This window comes from Episyrphus balteatus, chromosome 3, assembly GCF_945859705.1.
Source record: "Episyrphus balteatus chromosome 3, idEpiBalt1.1, whole genome shotgun sequence".
Taxonomy (NCBI): domain Eukaryota; kingdom Metazoa; phylum Arthropoda; class Insecta; order Diptera; family Syrphidae; genus Episyrphus; species Episyrphus balteatus.
This window is the reverse complement of record NC_079136.1, coordinates 1584505-1602931: the sequence shown is the minus strand read 5'-3', so window position 1 is coordinate 1602931 and position 18427 is coordinate 1584505. Positions and strand designations below refer to the sequence as shown.

General features: G+C 31.5%; 1 protein-coding gene across 1 annotated transcript; it reads left to right on the top strand.

The window, feature by feature from the left end:
* Positions 1-671: 671 nt before the first annotated feature.
* On the top strand, positions 672-17138 carry LOC129916088 (lipase 3). Its single transcript, XM_055995869.1, has 3 exons — positions 672-1392; positions 15868-16572; positions 16629-17138. The coding sequence occupies exons 1-3, from the start codon at positions 1249-1251 to the stop codon at positions 17043-17045; spliced, it is 1266 nt and encodes a 421-aa protein (XP_055851844.1). The 5' UTR covers positions 672-1248; the 3' UTR covers positions 17046-17138.
* Positions 17139-18427: the final 1289 nt, after the last annotated feature.

The window sequence follows — 18427 nt, the reverse complement described above, 5'->3', positions numbered from 1 at the left end:
CTGTTGGTGCAATTTTTCAAATGCTAAGCAGATGTTCCTACTAACTTTGTCACTTTGGATAGGTAAATAAAAAGGAACGTTCATATCCAATGGTCAGTCAACTTTTCAATACCAATTCCATAATAAAAACTCAAACTGAAAATTAATATTTATTCTAAACGAAACATTTAGTTATATACTTTTTATTGTGATATGGCAGCTAGCAGAGTTTATGTGCTTGATTAAGAAAATTATTTGCCATAAAGCTAATCTATTTATATCTTTATCAGTTTTTAGATCACAAGAAGGTAACATTTTATACCCAATTTGAATTTCAAATATTTGTCGGCGGGCAAAGCACTTAACACGTACCAATCAGATATATACTTGATTTTAAATAACCCCGCCAAAATTCATTCATGAACTTCGAAGCGAAGCTCCAACAAAACTATCCCCACCACACTCTCTTACTCAGAAGAAGTTATATTTTATTTAAGGTTTAATATTGTCAAACACATATTTCCATGAAATACGTATTAACGCATCCGCACCGCACTTTGCTCATACCGAAAACGAGAGCCAGTGCCAAAGCCAACCACGAACCAAACGACTATACCAAGACCAAACGAAGACCATATACGTGAAGGTAATTCAAACATTTGTCATTCGAATTATCCATTAACGAAAAGTATTTGCATACGACCCGTCGGCGGGTAAGCATCGAGTTTTTTGATACTGCTTTTTTAAGTCGAACTATACGAGCACATAAGAGTAGTGTGTCCAATCTAATATTCAATCCAAGATTCGAACGTTGTTTACGTTGTTGCTTCCTAGATTCATATTAATTTTCCCATCAAAAGTGATCTTTTGCGCTTGCCATCCCATTTCGTTTGGTGTGGTGTGTGTCCAATCACCCGGACGCAAACGGGACACTCTCGTAGTCGAAGTGGATGCCACCGCAGCCACTGCCGTGTGTATATAACTTCCATGTCCTACTAAACGAAAATGAAAACGAGTTTACGACTCGACCAAGTGTTGTGCATCTTTGAGATTCACGTGTGCTTATTACCTCGTCATCTTCTGCTGTAGTAGATGACTTTCGAGTTTCAAGTTTCGGGTGCAGACCGTCGAGATAGGCACCACCAAATTTTTGCCAAACGGAGATGTCCCAAGTGCAACGAAAAGTGTAGTGTTGGAACACTAGTTTATATTCGAATTCGACACATCATATAGAGAAAATAAAAAAATCGGATAAAAAAAGGATTTAAAATGCAAATGAAGATTCTCATATTGCCATTGCCTGTGTTAACAAGTGCTCTCTTGCTGCTGCTTCTCTCACATGAAGTCGATTCTTCATTTATCGGTTCGGAGAAAATATTTTCCAAGGGACGGGAAATTATTATTACAGACGCGGTACGAATAAATTTATATTTATTTATAAGTAATTTATTGAATTTATGTGATATAAAGTCTTATACAGTGCAATCCGGATATAAGAATTCATGAAAATTCTAACAATTTCTTTTTTATTGGGGATTTATTAGTGCTACATAAAAGGTGAACCTAAAAATTTTTTTTTTAATGAAAGTGAAACTCATGAAAACGTAAATAACATTTTTACGAACCTTTGATCTATGACTTCAAGGCTTCTGGATATTCACAATGGAATAATCCCTAAACTTTGTTTTAGAAAGATGGATTTTTTTTTAATTTAAATTTAAAAAAATATAAATTAATTTTCAAAATAATATTATTTGTCACACCCGTAACAACGCCAACATAAAAAAATAAGTTTTTAATGGATTTGTGTCTCATTGTAGACATTCGGATGTTTTTTTTTGAAAAAAGAACTATTTAGAAAACCTATATTTACAATTTTAATTCTCTATACGAAGATTAAAAGCGTTTTCGTTTGGTAATTCTTAGAACGGTCCGGCACTGTCCGATCCGGAATTCCAAACGAACAAACTTGTGTCGAATTCCTTTCAATTGAAAAATCGAATTTTCGGCGATCTCGAAGCGAATTTTTTCTGAAAATCATGTTCCATAGAAAAAAAAATCGCCTCAAACGAAGCAGAATTCGAATTTTTTTTCATCCTTCTTTTTTGAGAGATTTACACGGATTTGCACACACACTTGGAACATTTGACATTTCTCAAACGTCAAGCTGAAAGTTTTCTTCGTGTTGTTTGTTTATTTGAGAACACCAACTTCAAATAAAGAGAAAATTTTAATTGAATATCGTATTTTTATTGCGGAAAAATATGAAATAAATAAAAAAAAAAACAATGTGCGATCAAAATATATTTTTTCCTGGCATAGTTCTTGTGAAAAAGTCAAATTACTGTGACTTTTCTTCTCATAATTATCGTCAGAAAAATTTTTCTCTGTAAAACCACAGCATACGGCCAAAATAATAACCTTCTACTTCATCTTCACTCAGATCTTAATAATAACTGCAATTTCCCTTTGATTCTGATTAGAATAAATCTATATTACCGAAGAAAATAAACAAAATTATTGATCAAAGGAATCTCTGGTTTTATTTTGCAGAAATTGTTTTAGTTTCAGCTTGACGTTTGTGTAAAAATTGTTGTCAAATGACACACATACAATCGCAAAAAGAATTCGGTCTGTTTTCATGTTCCTTTTTAACACCAAAAATTCGATTTTTTGAGGCGATTCAAAAAATTGAAAGGAATTCGACATTGGATACTTCTTTTTGATTCTGAAGTTTGGGTTTCTTTGTATTTGTGAAACGCCAAATAATGCGAACGCCTGATGAAAGTTTTATTTTGTATAATTGGTTTATTCCATAAAAATTATCGTTTTTTTTTTTTTTTTGTTTTCTTTACTTTATTTCAATATAATTTAAAGTTTGGAATAGTAAAAAATTTCAATATTCAGAAGTGAACAACAAGCAATAACATTCCATTACTTTGACGTCTTAAGTGTGAACATGTGTGCGTGATTCTCGTTTTGATTTTGCCTCAAAATTCGGAATCGATTTTCTCTTCTTTTCAGAATTAGAACTGTCATTGAGTGCCAAACGAACAGTTTCAGAATCGTTCGAATGAATTCCGGAGAGTCCCGGACGACCAAACGAAAACGCTATAAGTGATTTGTAATAATGTTACACCCGGAACACAACTAAATTCGAAATTAAAAATAATTCAATATGTTTTCTAATAAATTTATTCATTTTGTCACAAAGGGCATTGCAGGTTTTGTAGATTTTTCAATTCGAGTTCTATTAATATTAAATTAATAATGGGTGAATAATTTATTAAATTATACATAATTACGTAAAATTGTCACACCATTTCCATCGTAAAGGGTGGAACGGCCCAGATATTGTCTTCGAAACGTTAAAAAACTGTTTCCGATTTTATTACCCTAATTTTGTTTCAATAATCTCGTTCTCGGACCTAACCTTATACAATGGCTAAAGGATATCCCACTCCTTTAGACAACACGCTCATCAAACTTAATCTTCAATAAATCGATTGTAACGCGTGCTGTGTGTGTAGCTTGTTGAAACCATAATATGTTGTCTATGTCCATATCTTCCAATTCGGTCCAAAAATTATCGATATCCATGGCACTAGAAAGCTGGTGACGTGAAATAGACTGACTTGGACCGTTTGCTACGGACGTCTGAACGGCCTCGATATTTTCGACAATTCGATCAACCCGTTATTTCTCTGAGACGGCTACGTTATACAACGAATATGTAGATTCAATTCCACTAAGTTAAGGCTCTTTAAGTTACTGTTACAGACTCCGAATATATCGGTATAGAAAATTTTTATAAATTGCAGACGTCGCTCTTTCGTGTACTTAACCATGATGAAAATGTTGAGTTTTCTAAATAACTTGACAGTGATATTTTGGTGATTAGTGAAATAGTGCGAATTCAAAGTTGTCAAGTCCCTAGTGGAAAACCCGATACATGAATAAGCTTTTTTTTTCAAGCTTTCTGGGTAGGTTACGTTCCGGTTTTCCAGTTGTGGTATTGATTGTCTTGGTTGGCATTAAGCCGTGCGCTCTTCCAAGATATCGAAAGCTACAGATCCTCCGTAGTTTTGTTTTCAAAAATTTGAAGTTCCTTAATGGCTGTCTTGGAAATGGTGTGCCACACCGGAAAGCTGTAGCCAATGAAAGGTTGTATCCCTGAATAAAAGTGAAATACCCACATAGTGTAACCACAGTAACCACGCATACACATGCAACTTTTCACGCATACTTAGCCAAAAGCCTCAATCTTTTCACGCATACTTAGCCAAAAGTATCAATTCGAGCTTGTAGACAAACCAGTATGACGTCAGAAGTTTCCCATCTCCTTCTGGGTATCTCTGATATATAATTTTAGATGGCAGTTTACAAAATCAGTCAAAACTCATTTGGAGCTTCCTTGAGAAGCTCAATTCATGATTTTACTTTACTCTATTTTTCCAATAAATAAAGACTTCGCTTGAGCAAATGCTTAAGTTGAGAAAAAACTTATCTTAAATATCTATAAAATATTGTATTGATACCTAAAAGTACCTTTCTCTTAACAAAGTTCTTTTTTAACAAATCAAGCCAAAAATGGCAGAATATAAAATTTTTATTACTTTTGTTATGAAAGTGCAATTTCTAGAAGAATTATTTTGAGGTATAACTTTTTTTGGCTGGTTGACCGCATTTCATTCGTAAATCGTAAATGATTCATTAAAATTCACTCCACATACTCGCAGTAGCTTCTTTGAATTTCCTCGTTACTCTGGCTTTGCAATGACCAACAGCGGGTTATGTTGTCATAAAAGTTGACACCAAACAAAGTTTTTTTGAGTCAATATTTTGTCACTTAAACTGTCAGTATTGAAATGAAGACATTTAGTAGGTTCAGAAACGTTAAGGACTAAATAGTTATAGTCAAGTTTGGGCTTTCCAATTGGTTACCTGACAAAATAAGTCTTTCCAATTACCTATAGCAATTTTATTAGAAAGTTGGCTGGAAAATTGGCTTGAAAAATAACGTGTCAATTGTAACAATCAGAAATGTTAACACTTCCATTAGTTTAGAATAAAATATTAATTTAATCAAAGATAATGGGATGTATTATGTAATTCAAAGAAAATAAACTTCACAGTTTTACAGTGACTATAAATACGCCACTATGTACGTGTGTCACTGTCACCTTTAGCCTTGAAGCACGATAATAGGAAACTGTTAATTAGTTCACTTAGAGCCGGCCAGTTTATAACCAAGCCAATATCCAAATTTATAGATTGCAGTTTCATTAACCAATGTCTTAAATACATACCGAAATAAAAAAAATCAGGATTTCTATTTTGGGCGCCAGATATAATAAAGATTCGATCAAAAGAAATCAAGATCCGATTTTTATTTTCCGATTAAGCTTAACGACCATTGGCAGCATTTTAGCTCTTAAACGAACACCTTTAAGAAAGGACACTCTTAGCTTATTTAGAAATCTTTATTATAACTCAGTATAAAATATCTTATTTTTTTATTAAAATTCCCCACTGTATGCCGAAGTACCTCATCGTATTGTCATCCTGAAATGAAAAAAATATTGGTGTGGCTTTTCCCATTGTTATTTCTGTTTGCATACGAGTATCTACTAAATGTATGTGTTTTGTTGTATTTTGTGCAAACAGTGTATAATATTTGGCAACGTTTTTTTTACGAATTTTGTCTGGCAAAATACTGTTCAAAATTTTGTATAAGTAAATACAAACCAATCCTGTCCACGTAATATTAGTTATGGTTTATGTAATACTTTTGTATGGCTTCTGCTATAGTTGTTGACTACATTTTAGTTTAAAACAAAGTCTCAAGGTTAAATTGTTTGTGTACATCATGAATATAATGTTGTACCAATAAAAGTCAATTGTGTCACACCAAATAAAAATACTTAATTAAACTGAAGCGTGAGCAAGTTCATTACATTTTATTGGCATGTACCGTTCGATTTAATTAAAGTTTCAGGATGCGTTATCTTATTTTTGTGCCTACAGTGAGTAACATTCCAGATTAAGGTGCCATTTACGATACTGGGCTTTACTTCAGATCTCACTATATGACAATATTATAATAGCCAGTATAGCTATGTATGTAATGTATATTCCGGATCCTTACGATATGAAATCTCTTTATACAACTCTTTCCAGGTGTGGTCTCCTTATCACCAAAGATTATAGAATACATTGTATTCTATAATCTTTGTTATCACCAAATATACATATTAAGAGAATATATTTCTCCGTTTTCCCTTAAGAGGATTTCATTGGGTTGACAATTTTAACTTGTCTTCATACCTGCATATCAAGAACGGTTACAGTTATATTAGATAGATATTATTTTTGTACTCCAAATCTTATCGAGAGCAATAGAATCATCTATCCTACTTGAGGAAAAGTGTTTCAAGGTCAATTCACACTCCAATTTCATCAGGCTCTTCATAGAACTGACTATGGTAGAAATGAATCTGTAGAAGAATGTTAAGAAGGGTGAATTATTATAACGCAAGTATTTTTGAATTAAAGTTTATGGCTTGTTTTTAAGACAATTTCATATACGGGACAAGAAGTATAAGTGTGTGTAATTTGAATTATTTTATGTCTTAAAGTCTTGCATTTAAGTCTTGCAGTGTCTCCACACACTTAATAAACTGGTCTACAAAATTTTTTTTGGTATTGAGAACCAGAATAAACTTTTCTGAAGGTTTGAAGGGTGTGCTGAACTCGAATCCCAAGTCAGGAAATTTTTATTAGTTTACATTTCTGAAATATTACCGTTAGAAAATGCAAGTCAGCTATTACATGAAGCCTCAAGAGGCGCGCCTCTTTTCAAAACCAATGAGTGCAAAAGAGAAAGAAGATAAAACAAAAAATTATCCGACCGGAGAGTCGTGGGCCAAAATTCCGAGACTCTTTTTTGACGTTTCTTTTTCCACTCTTTCTTTTTTCAACATTCCCTTTCATTTCTTTTTGCTTCTTGGTGGAATACAACAACAACAATACTGAAATCAAAAAAGAAATGTCAAATTTGAGTCTTTGACTCAAGAGGCATCGTGTAATAGTACGCGCCTCACAGAATGATTATCAAAAGAAAATTCGAAAAAAGAGTCAAGCCTCTTGAGGCTTCATGTAATAGCTGACCAAACAACGTTATTTTGATTGTTTTTGAGGATATCCTAAAGTATGGTGACTATAACAACAGTTTTTTCTTCCCTCAAAAACTGTTTAAATCTCTTGTTTTGCCCGAGATATCTAAAATTTAAGGTAATATGCCAAAGACTAATTTCACTTAATCTAAAGTTTAAGTTACAACACTTTTTTGCCGTAAGAACCAAGACATACGTTTCTGAAGGTTTAAAGAGTGCTGAACTCGAATCCGAAGTTAGAAATATTCTATTAGCCTCAGTGTTTGAAATACTACCGTTAGAAAATAAAAAAGCCTTTTTTTTATAACGGTAATAATTCATAAAACGGAGACTAGTAGAATATTTTTGACTTCGGATTGGTGTTCAGCACCCTTAAAACCTTCAGAACAGTATACTTTGGTTTCTGGTTAAAAATTCTTGTAGACCACAGTGATGTTAGTGTGCGCATGCGCATAGGCAGCCAACTAAATGGTCGGGTCTGTAGGAAAAATTTTATGTCGTTTTCTTTCACTCCAATGAGAGTACCCTTTTAGTACTTATTTTTGCACTTTTGAAGGTTTTGTGTTCTTTGACGCCACAAAAGTGTAAAAAAAAAATTACTCCAGAGTAATTTTAGTACTACGGAGTACCCATGATTTACTCCACATTTTTAGTCAGATTTACACCGATTTGCACACACACTTATGAATTTGAAGTTTGACATTTAAAAATTTTGTTTGAAAAGTGAAAAATGCGAAAAGTTTTTCTTTCAAACTCTTTTGTTATCAACAAAAACAACCATTATGAATATATTTTCTACTGTATTATATTACGCCAGATATTTTTCTTCAATTTTTTTCGTTAATTCTTCACTTTTTCCAAAATGAAATTGAAAATCGAATAAAGGATTTTTCAGCCAGTGTTCTTCATCAACAAAAAAAAATCCTGTGCCAGATAAAAAAAAATTACATTTTTTTTTCTGCGATGATGGGATATTTTTATTTTACAATTATCAAACTAAGGGTGTGTGTCAATTAAGCTGAAAAAACTGATCAGAAGTATAATGAAAAATATACCCATTGACTTAATATATATTATATAAATAGTAGGTCAATGAATATGTGTGTGGATCAGAATCAAAACCCATTATATCCACTTTTCAAAAAAAATGACTTAGGTATGAGGTTTTGTTTCTATTATTCAAATACATACGATGCGCCCAAGTTTGAGTCTCTAATTACATTTTTTGGCATAGAAATCAGACCACAAAGTTAGAGGTTAATTTCAAAACCCATTTTATCCACTTGAGTTTTTGTTTCAAAACCCATTATATCCAAACAACTTTATTCGCATCAAAATCCATTATATCCATTAAAAATATTATTTCTAAAATGAATTTGAAATTCAAAAACCATTTTATCCATGGGATGAGATTAGATGGGAATATCCGAAAATTAATACGGATTTTTGAAAGAAAAAAAATTTCGGCATTTAGGATTGTTTATTTGTAGACGTATGTAGTTAAAAAAAAGGAAGTGAAGTTTTCTCGTTTTTAATTGAGTTTTTTTTTTAATGCCATATTTTCTTATTTTGGTCTGAAATTCAGAGGTGATTTTCAAAATCCATTATATCCATATTTGTTTTGGGTAACTCTAAAACTAAAACCCTCAGATCACGATTTCTGGACTTAAGCTGTAGGGAATCCTAATTGAATCAATCCTGCATTTAAAAAAGTACTAAAAAATGTTTCGTTTACGAGATACAAGTTTTTCTCGATTAAATCGAGAAAAACGAGTAAATTTTAATAATAAATATTTAAAAAAAGGAAGCCAAATAAATATGTATGGCTTCGGATTCGAGTTCAGCACCCCTTTCACCTTCAGAAAAGTATATTTTGGTTCTTGTGGCAAAAAAAAAGTTTAATTTTGCTTACCAGTGTTATTTAATACATTTCCGTAGCTTAGTAGGCTGATTTTCACTAGTGAACTTTTTCAGATTTGCAGTATTTTATTCATTTTTGGAATGATATGCTATTTAAATAATATAAAATATCCCGAATCAATGTTAAACTCAAATTGCCTCCATATTAAAGGCTTTGAAAGTCAACAAAATAAAAAAAAACATGAAAAAGTGAAGTTTTTGTTTATAAAATGCTTTGTAAGCGACCGAAACATAACAACCTAGGTTGGAATAGTGTTAAACATATAGCTATATACAGGAATAGCTTTTCTCTAAACTAAAAACTGCTTAAAAAAAACTTAATTATTCGAAATTATCAGTATTTTAATAGTCCCGACCTAAGATTTTATTTTCGAAATATCTCGAAAACTTGAGCCAAACTTTCAAAACGGTTGCCACCACTGAATTCAGCATACTCGAATTAACTAGAATCGATGTGTCTCCGCTCTGTTGCAAAAAAAAAGTTCTAAAAACTATCACAGTGTTATTATAACGCAAGTATTTTTGAATTAAAGTTTATGGCTTGTTTTTAACCCTTTCGAACCCAAGCTATGAAAATCAATATTAAAAAATGTTTTTTCGGTATTATCGGGTCAAAAACATCACAACTAAGAAATATGAATAGCAAAAAGTTATTTTCCAAAATAATAATAAGCAAAACTTATGTGTTTTTCTCATGTTCCATGTAAGTAACATGCACTGCCTATGACCACCAAAAAAAGTCGGAGAACTGAGAAAATAACTTTTTATGAAACTATAATGTATGCTACTTCTTCTAAGCAAAAAAACAAAACACTTTCTGCATTAACATTTTTTATATCTTTTTTTCAAAATTATGATAATATATAAAAAAAATTTTTTTGCAAAAAAAAAAAAAAATTTGAATTTCAGTCCCTTTCTCGATAAAAAAAAAAACTAAAAGTATGATATTTGACTAACTTTTTGTAATAATCCAGTAACTAGGCATTATTATCTTTCAATTAAGCCATCTTAACGTAAAAAATTGTTTAATTTAATATTTTTTACGAATTTTTAAAAAAATGTTACATGAGAGTAACGCTGGGTCCGAAAGGGTTAAGACAATTTCATATACGGGACAAGAAGTATAAGTGTGTGTAATTTGAATTATTTTATGTCTTAAAGTCTTGCAGTGTCTCCACACACTTAATAAACTGGTCTACAAAATTTTTTTTTGGTATTGAGAACCAGAATAAATTTTTCTGATGGTTTGTAGGGTGTGCTAAACTCGAATCCCAAGTCAGGAAATTTTTATTAGTTTACATTTCTGAAATATTACCGTTAGAAAATGCAAACAACGTTATTTTGATTGTTTTTGAGGATATCCTAAAGTATGGTGACTATAACAACAGTTTTTCTTCCCTCAAAAACTGTTTAAATCTCTTGTTTTGCCCGAGATATCTAAAATTTAAGATAATATGCCAAAGACTAACTTTACTTAATCTAAAGTTTAAGTTACAACACTATTTTGCCATAAGAACCAAGACATACTTTTCTGAAGGTTTAAGGAGTGCTGAACTCGAATCCTACGTTAGAAATAATCTATTGGCTAATCAGTTTTTGAAATACTACCGTTAGAAAAAAGAAGAAGCCTTTTTTTATAACGGTAATATTTCATAAAACGGAGACTATTAGAATATTTTTGACTTCGGATTGGTGTTCAGAACCCTTAAAACCTTCAGAACAGTATACTTTGGTTTCTGGTTAAAAATTCTTGTAGACCACAGTGATGTTAGTGTGCGCATGTGCATAGGTAGCCAACTAAATGGTCGGGTCTGTAGGAAAAATTTTAGTTTGAAGGCAATAGTTTATAGCAAAACAAACTTTTTATTCGATCATTCAAACTTTTTGAACGGTCGATTAAATTCTTAAGTTTCGTTTGAGCAAACGGCTCTAAGAAATTATAATTTCGGCATCAACTCTTTCTTTATAATCAAGCCTGTTTTTCTCAGGTTTTGCTTTTCTGAAAACTTTTTTTTTATCAAAAAAATTGAGTTTTGTTTCAACCTAATATCAAATAAAAAACTATAAAGAAAAAGATTTCCCTGGAAGGATATGACCAAAAAAAGTTTTTTGTTATCAATCGAAGCAAAATAATTGATATCTGGTATATTAATACCATTTTTGCTCGAACTAAAATTCCTTGATCTTTTGAGGAGTTTTTGTTTCCATTTTATTTTTTATTGAGGTCAACACGTTGATCAATAAATTAAAAAAAATATTTTTGCACGTTCATGCAATAAAACGTTCCCTGTTTTATCTCTTTGAATATTTAAACCAACGCCAATATATCTGTAGTAGATATATTCGCACTTTGAATTGTAAGTATCTCTACAATGACTGAGTTTGCATTAAAAAAAAAAAAAAAAATAAATTTATTCACCCTGAGATCTTTTAGTTGCATTTCGGTTGATCTGAGTAACTAAAAGGGTGAGTATATTGGCTTCATATAAAACAAAAAGTTAGATGGCCTTACTTTACCAATGTGCATATGATTTCAGTTCAATCTGTGCTTAGTAGTTAATTTAGTTTATAACAGGTTCACAAGTTTTTCTGATTTTGATAAGATATTTAGCAAAAAAGACTAAAAGTAAAATTTCGTAGCAATTTATCCCATTAAGGGCAAGAACGATCGACTCAGATATGGGTTTTAACTATTCTTTAAAATTTAATTGATACATTTAAATATTTAATTTTTTTGTTGTTGTTTTGTTTATAATTAAATTAATGATTTCTTTTTACCACTAAGATTTTTAAAGTGTCTTGTATCTTGTCTGTTTGTATAAAAAAAGTATTTAATGTGAACAAGATAATCCAGTATTTCTTTTAATATTATGTACGCATGTAGGTATGTTATAATATTTCTGGGTCAATTGAACAATAAAACTTTTTTTACGTATAATAAATAAGCATACAAATATTTTTTATGAAGCACGTTCATACTGTTCTTTGTGTGAAATAAGTTGATTTTATTATGTTTTTTTTTTATATAGACCTTTAATTGTAAACGACTAATTAATATTGATTACCCTCAAGAGGATGTAATTTTTTTTTTGTAATTTTCGAAATTTCGATTACCGCAGAAATGAAAGTATGTGATTACATCTGCTCATGACTCTGTATATTGGATATAAGCAATGATACTGAATAAATATTGAATCATTATTGAAACAAGGACAACTATGGTTAACTCGTCTGAAAAGTTTTATTTAAAAATCAAACACTGCATTAAACGTTAAGATTTTTCATATTATACAAAATAATTACGTATACACCACAGAGTCCTTGTAAGTCAAAATCATATGATATACCTATGACTTCGAGATACTTTTTATAAACTTATCTAATAAAATCAACATAATTTCAAAATTATGTAAAAAGTTATTTGCCTTTGAACAGTTCTTTACTTTACGAACAACAGTCAGAAAAATGCCAAGTAGGGTAGAGTTGCCTAATTCCGGCCGTCTCCAGTAATCGGCCACCTCTTACAAAAATCGTTATAACTAGTGATTTTGTAGTATTTATTCAAAATTTTTGCTCTGATGCTGTTCTTTTAAATGTCCCTCCTAAAATAACAATATTCTTATTATTCTTGTTATTCAGTTTTCTTAGCAAAAATAACTTTTTGTGAAGTGATCCAATCGGGTATGGTTTTTTTGTAATTTTACTGCCGAAACCCGCTATCGTAATTAGTGTTTTGTGGAAACAATTTTCGAGCTAATGCTTTGAAATGTTGTTTTTCTAATTAAATATATATTATTCTTCAAATAAAATAGGTTTTAAACAGGAAAAAGGTGCGAATTTTGGTTATTTTAAGGGGGGGGCCGGAGATAGAACACAAAAAAAGCTTTGAAATTCAAGAGTTTCCTGTATTCGGCCCCCTTTTATTGATAAAAGTTTAAAAAATGGGGAAAAATAGATACATTTTTTAATCATATAATGTTATAACTTATTAACAATAAAAATTGTTTCTAAATTCTTAAAACACAAAGATTTAACTAAAAAACATTCAATTTATTTAAGCTTGAAATAATAAAGTCAGTGGCCGGAAATAGGACACTAGATGGCCGAAAATAGGAAACAAAGGCCGGATTTAAGAGAATCGCACTTTATGAGACAAAAACTTAAATAAAATATTTTTGGGAAATATTATTAACTTTTTTTTAACTATACCGAAAAATTAATAAATAATGTACATTTAATTTCAAGAATTATTCGAAAATGTTGATATTTGACGTTTCTGTGCTTTATTTTTTGAGACAAAATCCTTAAGGGGCCGGCTACTAGCAACTCTACCCTACTCCTTTTTCATTCTGGGGGGTGCACCATAATTGTCACCCCGACGCCGGCTGCCACCCATACCAGCTACACCACTGTTCTACGTGGCGAGGAATTTTGGCACCAATTACTTATAAGCACATTTTATTACCTTTCAGCCTATGATATTTTTATGTCAAAAATTTATCTTTTAAGCTATAATCACCAAAGACTGCAAAATTAGGATATTCCAGTGTTTGGTGATTTAAGCTTTAGGTATTGAATGATGATCACACTTGTAACGGTTTAGACCTTTTCCCACCAATGAAGGTGAGAATGTAGTCAACCCTTCCATCCTGTAGGTACAGATCCTACACAAAATTATGGATGGAAGGGTGTCCAGGAAGCAGAGCCAGGTCAGACATGTTTTTTTGCTTTGCTTAGCTCGCCGGATGTGGGGGGGTTCTTTTTGACCCGCTTACCTGGACTACCGCATTGTTATCATGCCTGGTTTATCAATAATTAACATTCTAAATACCAAAAATCTCAAAATTAAAATAATCTAGGACTGAAAAACAATACTTGAACAGACAGACAAAACGGACATTAAAATTAAGCTACGTTATAGAAAAATAAAAAAAAATTAATTATGTCGGAGGTAAACGAAGAATCCCTGCTTTCCAATTAACCTATTAGTCTTTTTAATACACGGGCACCATGGTGTAATTGGTACCCTTGAGCACCCTCCCTCTGCCTAACTCATTTCTGAAAAGGCTCCTTGGCTGCCGCGTGCTCAGATTTGTGCGACAGCCCCTAAAATAAGACCTCAAGCCTCACCTACGGAGACTCAGTTAATTTTTGGACTCTTATGTCCCATCCGTCACCAGTCGCTCCTCATGAAGTTTAGTATTTCATACTAATATTTTTCAGAACCAAAATAAAAATAACGAAAACTTGGTCATTTCATTTTCAAAAGAATTAAGATTAATTTATTACTATTAATTATGTAATAATTATTCATAAAAATAGGATTGTTTATTGAGAGAAAATTAAAATTAATGAAATTTAATTATTCAATTACTAGCTATGTATTTTAATTTAGCCAATCGTATAGATCAAGTTAAATCTAATATATATTTAAAAAGGAGATTATAAAAGAAAATTCACTCAAACTCAATGTAATTACAATTATAAAAATAATAAAAAAAAAAATTAACAAAACAAAAATCACATACCTGTATCCTTTTAGATTGTGCGCACAAGCTGTTTGGATTCAAATACCTGAACAATTGAGAAAATTAAGAAAATCACCCAAATTTGAGTGAAATCCCTGCACAAGCTTCCACGAATCAGAGAATAAAACAACTTATTTAAAAAAAAAAGATTAAAACTAATGAAAATATAAAAACGAACACAATTTACATATATACGCAATTAGAATAATCGAAATGAAACATGAATGAAAAAAAAAATTATTAAGAACAGCAAAAAAGTAACGCCACAATTGTTAAAATTTCTTGAAAATTTCTTGAATTGATATTTTTTCCTCGAAACTTATTTCAATTCTTGACTTTAAGATTCGCACTGGATTAAGAAACGATAAATTTTTCAAAGCTTAATAGTTTCGGCTTTTGCTTTTTAAAATATTGAAATCCGTCTGAATCGAGATAGGATTCCTTTTATTATATTTTGTCGCAATTAGCAAAACTTTATTCGAGATTGAATGGCATCTTTAAAAGATGTATCTTAGGGGCACAGCACTGTTTGGATAGAATGAATATCACTCTTATATATTTTTTAATTCCTTTTTTGTTAAACTCCAATATCTAATGTAACCATCAATATGATTTGGTAGATTATATTCGGATTAAAAGTATTTTTCAGGAATGTTTTTTTTTATTTTAAGTTTTCAAATCACAAAATGCTCTAGAATTTTCCAAAAATGTATTATTATTTTTTTTTTCTAGCAAAAGTCTTTTCAGTTTAAAATTTCAAACTCGAATGGAAAATTTTCAAACGAAATTTTCAAATATAATTTTTTGTTGCCTTGACAACTCAAATATTGTTTTCTGAGCTACTCGATTTATTTTTTATTGACCAGCTAAGTTGTTTTGACGCAAAGTGTTTTTTTTTTTAATTTTTTTTTGTTTTCTATTGCTATATAGGCGACCCTACACACTCGTAATCAATAACTAAGAATATTATTTGGGTAATAACGATAAACAATTTTGCCAAAAATCAGAATTTTTAAATTTTGTCTAAAATACCCATTAGTTCATTCATCGAAAATCTGTTTCTATCATGTCTCAAGAGCATTCAAGTATTTGGCAACTTTAGATCGCATGTATTACCTCTAAGTCACATTAAACCAATTAAGTCACATAAGTCAAATATTATTTTTTATGTAACTTTGTATTTTAAGGTTTTTCCAAAAGTTTAAATCAATGAAACTTAATCTTGTTTTTTTTTGTTTTCCTTCTTTTCTTGTTTGTTTACTTAGGTGAAACGAATTAAACGTGATGGATACCCTGTTGAAGTGCACACAGTACAAACACTTGACGGTTACATACTAAAGTTGCATAGAATTCCATACAATGGTGGCGAACGCAGACCGGTTGTCTTTCTCATGACCGGAATCTATGCGTCATCCGATGCCTGGGTGCTAAACGGTCGAGAGAATTCACTGCCATACTTGCTATCCAACAATGGATACGATGTCTGGATGGGCAACAACAGGGGCAACATTTACACAAAGAAAAACGTCAACTTCTCGCCCAACGATCGAGAGTTTTGGAATTTCAGTTGGCACGAGATGGGAGTGTACGACATGCCAGCCATGGTTGATTACATCCTCGCTATCACAGGCCAAAAGACAATGCATTTCGGAGGAGTTTCCCAGGGAGCAACTATTTTTCTAGTCATGAATGCAATGTTTCCCCAATATAATGAAAAGTTTGACACAGCACATCTGCTGGCGCCAGTTGCTTTCGTCAATCATATGAAAGGCCCTCTGGCGGGAATATTTGCACCAGTTCTTGGTACCCGCAATTACTTGTCAATAATGCTAGAGGGCGTTGAGATGCTGTCGACTAATAAATTCTTCAAACGCCTGCTCTCTATGGGTTGTTTGCAGGACGAAAATCCACATGTGTGTGCGAGTAGGATTTGGCCAGCTGTGGGCTACGACACAAAACATCTCAACAAGGTACATTATATTTTCGTTACATTCCGAATGTTTGTACTAATCAATTTATTTTCAAGACATTAATTCCAGATATAATGGCAAACTTTCCAGTTGGTGGATCATTCAAGCAAATCATGCACTACTTCCAGAGTTATAACTCTGGCAAGTTTCGCCAGTATGATTATGGACCGGAAAAGAACAAGATAGTGTACAACCAAACGAGTCCTCCGGATTATCAATTGGACAGAGTCACTGTTCCTACATTTATTTATTTCTCAGTGAACGATTATATTGTTTCGGTTAGGGATATCCAGCGATTGGTTATGCATTTGCCAAAGGTACATGCTCTGTACAGAATGCCTTGGGATAAATGGAATCACCTTGACTTTATTTGCGGGCAAGGAGTCAAGGAGTACATTTTCGATAAAGTTGTGGATATTGTTAATGCCTATACGTATTACAAGGAAAAGCGAAAGGATATAAGTTATTTTTAGGTTTATGTAGAGAAATTGTGATGCGACTGAAACCAAAATGTAAAATAATTTTATTATTTTTTAAATTTTAGTTTAATTTTTTGTATAATAAAAATTCGAATAAGATGGAAAAATGAGTTTTACTTGAGTTACGATTTAAATACATAAGAATTATTGTATTCACGTACACTGGAAATCACAACCACACTACAAGGAAACTTATATTGAAATGTACACTCTGGTGTATACGTACTATTTTAAAATTTAAATTCTTTCTACTGCAAACGTGTTCAATTTGGATTTTTTTTTTTGCATTTGCGTGTTTAAATGTTAAATATTAATTAATAGTAAATATATTTGTTCACTGAGACTTGTGGACGCTTCATAACATAAAAGAGACTTAAAATAATTTCTAAATGTCTAAATTAAACTAAAAACTGTACCGGCACTTAAAATCTACTGCAAACAACAAAAACAATGCACGAATTTCATGTACGTTACGATAGAATGCCTTAATCATAAGTGAGGGGCTTGTATTATCGTCACTCTTAGATCCCATTTATTGTGGCCATGGTGGGTATGTTTTATATGGGTATATAAAAAGGAATCTTTTCTTCCAACTTTTATAAAGAGTTTCCGTTTGTAAACAATGATTTTTAGAATAGATCAGAGATTTTTAAAATACTTATTTTTTTTTTTTAATTAAAAAAAAAATAATTGTTAACTTCAAATAAATTGTAAGTTCAAACATTGGCCCTTATTGCGAGTGTCGTTCAACTTTTGGTGCAATAAAAGTCGATCGAGTCGATAAATATCTATTTTGGTATTGTGTATCTCTTTCGACAAAGATATTTGCTATGAACTTCATTTGAGTCGATAGCAAAATAGTAAACGAAAAAGATCGAACGATAAAAAGAAAAATTTTGTTCATAATAGAATTTCACAACACCAAAATTAATTTCCGGTGATCGATTTACGACAAAAGTCGTAACGTACTGTAACGCTATATTTCCATTATCTGAAATTTTTGAGAAAAACCAAAGGATCAGTTTTGTTAGAATCACCTTAGACCATAGTGTACCTACATCCTACACCAAATTTAATCGAAATCGTTAGAGCCGCTTAAAAAAATGGCAATATTTCCAAAATTTACGCAAAATTCATCTGCAGCAAGTTTCAAGAAAGTACATCCATCCTCTTTAGGCACTAGATCAATGTTCATATATGTAGATGCGTAGAAAATTGCGCATCTATGTGAACACTGTGACTTGATCTGCATAATTCCGTTTCATTGAGAATTTCTGGCTTCGACAATTTTTCATATATGTATTTGTTTACATAAAAATGGTATTTTCATTTTAGGCAGATAATTACTTATCAAAACGCTCTTAGGCCCAACTTGT